The sequence below is a fragment of the Tursiops truncatus genome, chromosome 11, assembly GCF_011762595.2.
Source record: "Tursiops truncatus isolate mTurTru1 chromosome 11, mTurTru1.mat.Y, whole genome shotgun sequence".
In the NCBI taxonomy this organism is placed as follows: Eukaryota; Metazoa; Chordata; class Mammalia; order Artiodactyla; family Delphinidae; genus Tursiops; species Tursiops truncatus.
This window is the reverse complement of record NC_047044.1, coordinates 90,348,624-90,360,954: the sequence shown is the minus strand read 5'-3', so window position 1 is coordinate 90,360,954 and position 12,331 is coordinate 90,348,624. Positions and strand designations below refer to the sequence as shown.

Sequence of the window (12,331 nt, the reverse complement as noted above, 5' to 3'; positions counted from 1 at the left end):
ACTCTGGTGGAGACTACATGCCTTTGGTGTTAGGGATGGCCGTATGAGGGAGCTCCCGCCAACTGGATAACAGCAGAAATTGTCTAAGTTTGGAGTCACCTCCTTAAAGACAATTCTTTGCCTTTGTACTACTGTTACAAGGACAGGGAGGTAAGTCAGCTTCCACCATAGAAATGCCTGACAGAGTATCTCAATTCCTCCTCTTGGAAACAGTTTCTTCGTTTGGCTTACAGGATACCTACCATGATATTCCTGTTTTGCTTCTCCTGACTTCCTGCTTCTTCTCACTCTTCTTTGCTGGTTCTTCTCACTCTCCAATCACTGAAATTACCTAAGGCTCCATCAGCCCTTGTTCTTCTTTATTTATCATCACTCCCTTGGTGACATCATCCAATTTCTTGGCTTTGCATGCACAGGATTTATAACTCTAGGCCTGATTTCTCCACTGAACTCCAAATTCATACATTCAACTACCAATGCAAATTTCTCCATCTGGATATAAGTCACTTTTGACACTGTCTGAAGGGAATTCCTTACCTTCTGGTCCAAACCTGCCTTACCCACAGTCTTCCCCATTTCAGTTAATAATTAGTCCATCCTTCCAGTCTTAAGCCAAAACTTTGGAGATATCCTGGACTCTCACACAACACTTCCAACCTACCACCAAATCGTGTTGCTTCTGTTTAATAACCAGAATGAGGGACTTCCCTGGTGGCACAGTGGTTAAGAATCCACCTGCCAATGCAGGGGACACGGGTTCAATCCCTTGTCCGGGAAGATCCCACATGCCGCGGAGCAACTAAGCCCGTGCGCCACAACTACTAAGCCTGCTCTCTAGAGACCGTGAGCCACAACCACTGAGCCCGTGTGCCACAACTACTGAAGCCCACATGCTCTAGGGCCCGTGCTCTGCAACAAGAGAAGCCACTGCAATGAGAAGCCCATGCACCGCAACAAAGAGTAGCCCCCACTTGCTGCAGCTAGCGAAAGTGCACACACAGCAGTGAAGACCCAACCCAGCCACAAAAAAAGAGAAAAAAATTAAGGAAGTAAATAAATAAAATAAAAAATTAAAAAAAAAAAACCAGAATGAAATCTCACCACCTCCAATGTTACGTGGTCCAAACAACATAATCTCCCATCTGGATTATTTCCATAGCCAGCTCAGTCCCTTCTTCCCTCAAATTTCTAAACATTGCAGCCAGAGCAATCCTTTTCAGCTGAAACCCCTCCCAAAGTGTCAAAGGTTTCACAATCACCTATAAAGACCAATAAGATATGTCCTCCTGTTTGCTGACCTCATCTCCCTCTAGTTTAGATCTCCCCCCTCATTCTATTCAAGTCACGGTACCTATTTCTTCCAAGAACGTGACTTGTATGTTACCATCTCAGTGCATCTGCATTAGCTGTTCTCTGTCTGGAATTCTCTTCCTTCAGAAACCCGCATGACTCATTCCTCACTTCATTTACTCAAATGATACCTTCTCAGTAAGTCATTCCCTTAACCAACCCTACTCAAAAAGTGTAATACTCCACAACACACACACACACACACACACACACAAACACACAGCACTCCCTGTTCTCCTTCTCTGCTGTATTTTTCCACATAGCATTTATTTTGGGTGAATTATTTATACATTATTTAGGTTATTGACTGCCCCTCCACACTACAACATAAGTCCTGATAAGAATTTATGTGTTTTGTTCCTATGCCAAGCACATAGCAGGCTCTCAGTTAATATTTGTTGAAAAAATGAATGAATGAATAAGTGATTGAATCAGAGATAGCTCAGGAGATGGAGGAACACCTCACTGAAAGAAATCTGGACCTCTGAGTGATTTCACGGAGCAAAGACATCCATCCAGCATTGGACTCCTCACACCTAGCTTATTTTGTGAGAAAGAGAAAATTTTCTATATTGTTCAAGCCATTTATATTACATACTAGTATATACTGAAACACTAGTATCCAATAAGTCTTTATTTCTTTTCATTTCCCTAGCTCTATCAGAGACATCAGTTTCCTCAGCTATAAAATCAGGTGTTTGGACTAGATGATTTCTAAGGTTCTTTTCAACTCTCAAATTTCACATACTCGGTGTTCACAGTAGATGGCAAAAGAAATAGTACCCATGCAAGGCAAGGAAGAAAAACTGCCTAGATAATCTAGACAGACACGTGGGGTTGAAAACATGCTAAGAATAATTACTTTCTTAAATTAATAAAATCTTACCATATTTAATGGAGTAAATAAAAAGTGAACCAAATCTGCAGCACTAGGATTCTGGATGTGAGACTTCAGTTTGGCCTGTAACATTAAACAATCAGGCAAGCCTATTACTATGATGTAATCGAGACAAAGGCAGACATTCAAAAAGGTTCAACATAGACTCAGAGAAGAGGTTTTTACTACTAGTTTCACTTTTTTGTATCTTAATTAGCAAGCGTGAGTTAGATTAGGAGAATTTCATTTTAAAAGACTGGAGTCATTCTTTTCTGATTAAATCTCTTAGATATACAGATTTTTGCAATCTGCTCTTCCAATGAAAGGCAAATCAAAACACATACAAAAAAAAATCTATAACAACAATTTAATCTCTTAATTTGATCAGGTACATCCTGGCTAGACTTTGATCTCTTCCGTTTGTTTCTCTTAATTGTATATTAATAAATTTCACTTACCAGAAGGTTAAATCCATGTTTAAACTTTTGGAAACAGTCAATAAATAAGTCAGGAGGTGGAGGTTTTGCCCTCAGTGTTAAAACACCCTCTAAAGAAATAAATGGGAGGAGGGGTAGATGAGAGCAGAGTTCCAAGAAAACTTATTCAATGAAAAAAATTTAAAAACACATTTATGTTTGTAAAATTTGATGATCACATCAGATATCATGCTACCTAGTTACCCTCCCACATCTCATAGTCTGACTGCAATAAATTAAGGTGATCCAACATTTGAAATGGATTCCTCTACCCTTAGACACTATCAGATTACTCATCAGTTCCATAAATTTATATTGTAGCCCTTCTATGTACCAATCATTGTGCTTATCACAGTGAAGGCTATACAGAAGTATAAGTTACTCTTAAAGGCCTTAAAATCTATAGAAGACATGAATCAGATAAGTAACAGAGATATGTCAACTGAGAGCTTAAAAAGAGACTACAGATGGGGAAATGTATTCTTAAAGATGTTTCATGGGGAAAGCAGCTTTTAAGATGGGATTTGAAAAGTTTGTTCCAGGGCAATTTGGTAAGAAAAACATCATGGTTGGATAAAAACAGCATTAGCAAAAACATGGAAAAAGGAAATTGCATGTACATGAAACAACAAACATAAAAGCAAAGAAACATGAGAATGGAAAAGCAGATCAAGGTTAGATTGTGAATGACCTTGACTGCCAGACCTCAACCGCCAGAGTTTGACTTATATCAGTAGAACATGGGATTAACATGCTTTCCAGCAGAAGAATGAAGTGACCAACTTCGAGCTTTAAGAAGACTGTCCTCATAGAATGGAAGACTAAAGCCTTGAGGGTTGCTTAGAAAGCTGGGTAAAAAATGAGGCAGCTGGAAGCAGTGCTAGTTATGAAAATGAAAAAGGAAAAAACTGGGTACAAGGGACCGAAAAAATAAAATCAATGTTGGTTATAAGCTAGAGAATGGACTCATAAAAAAATCTATGGCTTTGAATCTGGATGGCCAAGAAGATAGTATACCCTTCGTAAACAGTACAAGAGGAGTAAGTGGTTTGAGACATCAGAAAGCAGTAATACTTGATTTCAGAATGTATGGAGGTGAGGTATATCCACATCCATCCATCTAGAAAACAAGTCTACAGGTCACATGCTTATGATATAGACAGAGCTAGAGAAAGATGTGGAAGTCATGTGAAATAAAAGGAATATTTATTTACTATTCCCTTATATATTTCAATCTACACCATTTTGTTCCATAATTATAATTTTATACATTTTGAGGTCATTTTAAATAGCTGAACCACAGCACACTTAAAAACTGCTTGTAGGTGACCCGAATGTACTGTTTGGTGTTTTGTGATAAGAAATTAAAATTCACTAACATTTTGAACTATTTTAATGAGAAAAGTCAATCCTTTTATTTAACAAAATAATGAGGTTCTATATTTACAATTAAATAAATTCAAATATGGGAAGAATGGTGCTATGACTTTCTTTAACAGACATTACTTTTATAATGACTAATGAAAACTATAGACATATGGTCACTACTGAATCTCAGAGTCTCTGTAATTTAGGTAAAGTGTCCTAGAGTCTTTCTTTACTGTAGCCAACTTGGGACCAAATGGACTCTTCCCCAGGCTCATCTTAATCTCTGCCTACATCACTGGTGCTATCTCAAAACCAGAAAAGGGACCTTGGTCCCTGCTCAATGGAGTCTTATTGAACAACTCAGAAGGGCAGAAACTCTGCCTAGCACTGGCATTCTGAATGGTCTTTAGAAGGTTAAGAAAATCCAACTTACCTCCTGGTCCTTTCTTTTTACCTTTCTTAGTTTTCTTCCTTTTAGAAAGCTCAGAAAATGCTTCAGCTGCTTTTTGGAGTTTTGTGATAAAAAATTCAATGTCATCCAAAATGTGGTTTAAGATTTGCTGGAATTAGAAATTACAGAATAAAATATAAAACAAAAGAAAACTATTTTTGCCTTAGCTGTACACTGTGAAGGAAAATCAGAAAGTTAAAAAAAAAAAAGAAAGAAAGAAAAGAAAAAGGAACACCTCCCACATGCAAATTTCAGGTTTATCACTAATTCTAAGAAAAAGTTTTGAACTAAATATACCTGTGGCTAAAGTCTAACATTTACATTTTTCTTTAGCTTAATTTTGTTCTATTTTTAATACCATAAAGAAAGCATTCACAATATCTATTCAGATTATTAATTATTTTCAATTACTCTGATTTTTTCATTGTGTTCGCCCACATAAAGTTAGGGGAAAAATTTCCAAGAAACACTTTGTTAGAACAGCACTGAGCATTTCTGTTTTTCTAATAAATTTTCCAGTAAAGCACTGACAATGTTATTTCATGGAATTAAAGGGCTCTAGAGTGTTATGATAAATAAACACATAGATAATCTGCAATAATAGGCATTAATAAGCATTTCTTCTGGGTAAAACAGAAATAATGATGCACTATGCTTTCAGAGATCATGAGATCAACTTTGATTATACTATATTGTATATTATATTATACATATTATATTATACATACTATAGTCTTACTTGACTTTCTCTTTTATGTGTGAAACTTGACATTCTTTTAACTAAAGAGTAAAAACTGAGGTTAAATAAGCTTTTAAGTATTAAATAAAGTTTTAAGTATTAACAAGTAATACTGTGATGTAAAAATTAAATTCCAAACTTCAAATTCCTCTAAATATTTGTTTCCAAATAAGCTGAGAACATAAGTAGAGTATAAAAAGTAATTATGCTGATGTCATATTTTATGATTATGTCACAGGACATTGTCATTCTGCAAGGAAATTACTATGGAGAAATAAAAACAAATACAGCCTTATCCTTTAGAAAGCATTAAAATGTACTTATCTACCCTTAAGAAATGCCACATAACTTTTATCTTTCGGGCATTATAAAATATTTTAGAGTAAATGCCAGGAAGACAACTGTAGAAGATATTTCAATTATGGGCTACAAACTATGAGAAAAGAAAAACCCCTCAAATCTTGATGATTCAGCTTAAATTCCTCTGCAAACCAGTTGATAGTCTAGTTCTATCACAGCCTTAGTCTACTAATTAAATATTGGCATAAAGGCAAAAATAGTTTAAAAAAATAATTCAAAGGGCCTAACCACCACTGGAAAGAGAAAATATGGTTTCCACAAAATACCTTTATTGAAAGCAACCTAATTTTCCCTGTTAATAATTTTTCCTTTAAAAAAAAAGCCAAAGATATAAAGATGACTATTTCACTTACCACATCTCTGTCAATGCGGGCTGCCATCACCTCAGGTGTTTCTTCCTGCTGATAATAATTCCTTTGTTTCTCAACTAAAGAAAAGAGAATCATGTATCTTTCAACCTGTTGCTTAAGTGATACCAATATAGATCATCAAACATGCAAACTGGCTAGAAAAGAGCATCATTTGCAAAAGGAAACACCTCCACTGGGTACAAAAGTCAAAGCTGTGCCCATCACCTCTGACGTGCATCCTTGCTACCACACTTGGCAGGGCTGCAGTACTGGCTTTCCATTTGTATGGGACTGATTTACACTGTAATTTCCCCTCTATTCTCTCTCTTTCCAAAGTCAGCTGCCAGTGGAACCAACCCTAACTTAGTACCCTTTAATTCCTACACAAGAAAAAAATAGAAACCCACGAGGTCCTGGCCGTGTTTCCCACCACTGGCACTCCAAGGTCCCGGGGGACCAGGCCCAAGCCGTCTTTTCTCTCCTTCCCACTGCTTGCCGACCAGGTGGCTTCTCATAGAACATGCCCCAAATGGGTTGTTTTCCTCTCTCCCACTTTGGGTTTATGCGGCCCTGCCGGTTACAAGGGGCAACACCTGGGTTAGGCGATCAGGAGGATCAGCTGCTTAAGTGCGGCCCGGAGCTTCCGAGGCCTCCAAAAGGACAGAGCAGCCGACTGTCTACATTTCCCGGGCTTGCTGTAAGGACAGATGGAAAAGCACATCCAGGGGTCTGTCCCAGGAGCATCCCCATGGGAGGACTATCTCATTTCCTCTCCAAGCCCCCGCTCGTCACGTCCGAGCACCGGCTCCGACTCAGCTGGCGTTTATCTGCCTGTGAAAAGCCAGGAATTATGAGGAGGCGGCGAGGGCTGTGGCTCAGCCACTTAAGCTGCTTCTACCACCGGACACAGCTGTCCCGGCCATGCGTGCGGCTAAGCACCTACTTCTTAAAATGGGCCGACTACGTTCTAAGTTCTAAAGCTCCTAATTTTCATACCATCTAACATCATGACAACAGTAAAGCTTTGGGGGTTCTGATAGTAAAGTGCTTCTAAAATTGTAGTCTAATTAAGCTTAAAACCCACAATGTTGGGTTCATTATCATGTTAAGCCATAAACTTTATAAGTAGAAATACCTACAAGAATTTGCAAATTAAAGAACCAAAGTCTTGGGCTTCCCTGGTGGCGCAGTGGTTGAGAGTCCGCCTGCCGATGCAGGGGATGGGTTCGTGCCCTGGTCTGGGAAGATCCCACATGCCGCGGAGCGGCTGGGCCCGCCTGCGCCTCCGGAGCCTGTGCTCCGCAACGGGAGAGGCCACAACAGTGAGAGGCCCGCGTACCGCAAAAACAAAAAAAATAGAACCAAAGTCTTGCATTAGCTCAGTTGGCTAGACCATGATGTTAATCATGATCATTATCATGAACTCCATCCTGGTACAGGTCAGTTAACACTTCCACTAAACACAGATACTCATTCAAAGATTTCTCAGTAGATGAAATGAAAGAAAAATGGATGGATGAAACAGAAAAACTGTATCATCACTAATGGAAATACAACTCATGATGGATCATCATGACTTTTGATGTTCAATACAGAGAACTGCAAAAAATACTGAAAACTGCTATGCCTCCTCTATGCCTAACTTTACCCTTAAATGGAATACTTGCCAAAAAAGGGGAAGAAATCGCTCAGTCTTACAAAACTTAATCGGTGAAATTTCAACATATGAAATCTTGCCAGTTAGCTGCTGCTTTACACACGGTTAGCTGCTGTCTTGGTTTTAGTGCACTCCAGAGGGCAGTAAGTTGAAGCTGAACTACAGCTATCAGGAACTCCAGTAGGTCCCCAAATATCATTCAGACGGCACAGTGAGAGAGATGCGGTATTTCTCGGATTTTTCATAATCTGCGGCGCTACTAGCATCTGCCACTGCCACACTGCCAGTGCCACACTGCCACTATTCTACAGAGGTCTATTCTGCAGTAAGGGGTAGAGCTACGTTAAGGGTCCAAAGAAGGAGTTGTCCAGCCTGAGTCAGCTGGAGCCTTCAGAGGGACCAGGGGGATACTCCTCTTGGAGGGTTTTCCAACTGGCCTGGAGCCTGCACGCTGGACAGAACCTCATGTGGTAAGTGGTGTGTTCTGTTTGACCTGGTAGTAAACCAGAAGTTCTGAAAACCTTACCTAACTGTAATTTAAATAGATGAGACTGCACAGAGTATTTCAGACAAAATCTAATGAGGGCTCAGAAACTCCCGGGAATAAATTTTTGTTGTTGTACATTATATTAGGTTTTACAGATGTTTTTACAGGTTTATTCAGAATGTCTGAAAACTTAAGATGTCTTATCCTTCCTCAACTTCAAGAAAAACCATTTTGACTTCTCTCAAAATAAAACCTACATCCCCTCTACAAAATAGTAACAGTAGCAAAAATATTGTAAGTACACAAGAAGCAGAAAACACTGTAAACTCCCGTTTAGTTTTTAAACATAAAATTGTAAATACAAAGTGGATTGATAGAAATGTATACAATTCCTAAAGACAGAAACTGCTATAACATTACAGTAAATAATAATTCTGTTACTTTATTTTTGAAAAGCGGATGCTTCAAAGATTTCTTTCTTTCATCTGTTCGGTAGCTGGGTTTATATGTAAAGTGAAAATAACTTTAAGAACATGGGAATCTAAATAAAATGGAAAGCAATTGATAAAATAAAATGAACTCAATTTGGCAAAAATGGATGTCTACTATACTGTTCCAGGTACTATTATAGACATTATTTGCTTTCAGACTCACAGCAACGTAGGAATTATCCCCATTCTGCAAGTAAGGCATAACTTCACAAGGTCGCACAGGTAGGTCCCTGTCTTGCTCCAGAGCCCAGATTTTGGCTCTCCAGACTCAAAGTACAGTCCAGTATCACTCATTTTGGCAATCAAGTTCCGTAGGTTAACTACACTGTTAGAGTCTCATGAATAATGCTTTATTAGATAAAGGATAAGAGATTTAAGAAATCACATTGAACTAGGAGGCAAAAGAATGAGGCTATGGTCTCCATCAAATTCAGACCCACTGGATCACAATTTATTCACCCTTAAAATGAAGAGATTGGACCAAACATATTTTAAGGCATTTTCCAGTTATAAAAATTTCAGACTTAGTAAAACATTCTGTCAGATAAAAGGTTACACTATGTTCTTTGCCATGATTATTTGTTTTTAAAGAAGAATGTCATGGTAAAATGATGGTACAGACATAGGGTCCATTGGGCAAGTTTACCCGATGGTGAATGCATTTTAGCCCTTTTCCGTCACCCTACCCCTGCCCTGACATCCTGTCCTTGTAACCACAAACAGTTTGTCCAAAAGAGGACAGTGGTAAGATAATAATAATGGAAAGAACTTGAAGTATTATCTTAAAAAAATATTGATCGTCTCCTGTTTGGTATATATAATATTACCATTCTTTTAATTATTAGTTGAGTCAAACTTCCTCTCTTTGACTGCTTTAGAAAGAAAAGAGTCTACTCCTAACACGATATTTATTAAGACTGGTCTGAACTCTCAGAGACAATAATCTTACAGTGCCCAAGGCTTAACTTTCCTTTAAGAAAGATTTATTTTGACAAAACTAACCTCAAGTTTCAGCTCAGAAATCAGCATCAGATTTTGAAAACAAGAACTAGGTCACAACTCAAAGTAAATGATAAATAAGCACCAATCCCTGGAAATACTCACAGTCCCCTTGGTCAGCTGCCAACGCGGACCAGGCTGCCACCCGACTTCTAACATCCACCTGGGTCACAGTCCCAGGTGGCACAGGGGCGGGAGCTCTGGGTGGAGGCGGTATACCAGGGTCTGCTTTGGAAATCATCCTAAAAACAGATGAAAACAAACTGAATTTCTACCATCTCTATTTCTACAATACATCAATTCTCTCAATTTGATGGTATTAGTCCTTCAACCTCAAGAAGAACTATGTCAAGGGGTAGAAAAACAAGGATTTCCTAACCATGCCATGTTATGTATATTTATAAATGTATATGAAATATAAAAATATAGAACATTTTCAAATCAGCTGAAAACCAGGTTTAACATTTTTTCTGGGTCTCCTATGATTTGCAAAGGCTGTTAACCAACTAGAGACCTAACATCTGTTTATAGTCCCTTTGGCTACCTTGCCTTAAAATGCCACACATTGGTTCATGGGTCTCTGTGACAACACAAGTAGAAGGAGCCGTATCAGAGAAAGACCAGAATCACGGAGAGAAAAGGCACACACACATACACCGACAAACTTGCGAGAGCAAATGAGTTGAGATTACACGTTGTAATCTGCAAAATATAATAATATACCTTCACTGAAAATATATTTTTTTTCATTTTTAGAGGAAAAAAAAGACTTAAAAACACACCAATTCTAGCCCTTAATTTCTTTTCATGTTTTTACCTCAGGACATCAGGCCGCCTCTTCTGTTTCCCTCCTTTACTGTCGCTGATTGCACTTTCAATATCTTCACTAATTAGGTTTGCCTGCAATGAAAGACAAGTTACCTGGGGGCTTATGGATTTTTTTTTTGTCTTGATATGTAGGTTAAAACAGAAAAAGGGATTATGTTCCCTGTCCAAAACAAAAATGTCTTGATGCAAAGAAGCCATTTTATTTTTTTTAAATCTGCTTTCGAAACATAACACTTCCAGTTTTTTTAAGTGAACTTTGTAATGACAGGATTGGAAAACTGAAGGAATTTTTAAAGATTATTTAATCCAGATTCCTTTAGGTTTTTTTTTTTTTTTTTTTAAAGCTATACTTGCATAAAGGCAAAGAGAAAAAGGATTTGCATATGCTGAAAGTATAAACACATGCTGAAAATGTAATGGGTCAATAGCTATGCCTGGGAAGAAGTGAAGGAATCAGAAGTACCAGCATGTGGAGCAGCATCCCTCCTTTCCCCCGTCCTCCCCATCCACTGGGCCCCCATTAACTGGTGGAAACCACTCAGTTGCAGCAGCGCTACTCCCAGTTTAAGACGAACCCACATTGTCACGGGGTGGACCCCAACACTAGGTTGTAACCTTTGTGATAACCCCTTTATTTTGTCATTGCACGTTCATAAAAATTAACTTTCTCTAAATGGTTTGACCTTTCCGATCCTTTTCCAACAATAACCCTTGAACGTTTAATTTGGTTTTCTTGGGAACCAATAAGAGATTAGCAGCTAAGAAATTTATTTTGTTTGGTTCTGAAGTTTATTTAGCCAGTGATTATTACTGTATATTAGGTTCTTGCTGGGATGTATTTATCTTCTATTTTGTGCCTGCTTGTTCTCTGTAATTACGGATGTTTTTCTCAAATACATATATGCACACATACATACATACATATTATACTCTTTTACCATAAGTCCAGGTAATCATAAAATTTTAGAACTGAAAGGATACTTAAAGATCATATAATCTGCTCTTCTTGTTTTATAATTAATAAAACTGAGGAATACTTATATGATGACTCGGCCTAGGTCACACGGCTATTAAACGAGAACGCTAATGCATCCTAGTCGGGCTTCACTTCCATAAGAACATCCTCGTTTTAGGAAGACATTACGAACGTCATTTCAAAGGCTTTCTATTATGTGGGAAAATACAACTGAAGATGCCTAGGAATCCTGAATTTCCTATGGGCAGGGTGTGGGGTTGGCCATCATATTTCTAAGAAAAAATTTACTACATAGGTGAGCAGGAGTTTTGTGTAAAGTCCCCTGATAAAGAAACTTTAAAACACAAAACTGATGTTGCAAGACGGCCCATAGAAAAGAAACCACACATTTCATTGCATTTATATTTTTAATGGGGCAAGAAAAAACATCCATCTCATATGTGCACCAATGGGTAAAGGCATATAGCTGTGTAGTGGTCCTTGACTTTTAATGAGGACAAAACAGCATTCAGTAAATCTGTTTTGGACCCATCAATATCATCATGCCCTATCAAATAAAGCAAACCTTTTATCCTCAAAACTGAAATCCAGAAACTTCACTCAGCCCAATAACTCTTAGTTTCCAGGGAGGGATTTTAGAGCGCTGAAGCAAACACCAGATTTAAAATGTCTTTTAGCATAGTTCTCTGTTTTTAAAATGTTTGAATTAAATTTCACTATATTTTCAGAGCAAAATATTCATCTTAATCCTTACTGATTTAATAAATCTAACCTTGCAAAATTCTTAATACGCTTTATGACTTTCAAAAGGCACTATATAAAAGTTTGATGAACATTACGTATACAAATTATCTACTGCCATAATTCTTTTCAAGTAAGATTTTTAGAAAATCATTTATGACATAAATTGAAATTAAAAGAA

At 37.8% G+C, this 12,331-nt stretch overlaps 1 protein-coding gene across 9 annotated transcripts in view; it reads right to left on the bottom strand.

Moving 5' to 3' along the window:
• The window catches only part of EPS8 (EGFR pathway substrate 8, signaling adaptor), a 206,080-nt gene that overhangs the window by 50,832 nt on the left and 142,917 nt on the right, over positions 1–12,331 (bottom strand). For all 9 annotated transcript variants that reach the window (XR_012324515.1, XM_073789010.1, XM_073789011.1 and 6 more), the window contains 6 exons: positions 10,423–10,505; positions 9,711–9,847; positions 5,975–6,048; positions 4,505–4,631; positions 2,686–2,774; positions 2,237–2,311 (listed from right to left, as the gene is read on the bottom strand). Coding sequence is in view for 8 of the 9 variants with exons in the window: in XM_073789010.1 (XP_073645111.1) it covers positions 2,237–2,311; positions 2,686–2,774; positions 4,505–4,631; positions 5,975–6,048; positions 9,711–9,847; positions 10,423–10,505 (585 nt within the window). In the remaining variant the exon portion in view is untranslated. The remainder of the gene's footprint in view (positions 1–2,236; positions 2,312–2,685; positions 2,775–4,504; positions 4,632–5,974; positions 6,049–9,710; positions 9,848–10,422; positions 10,506–12,331) is intronic.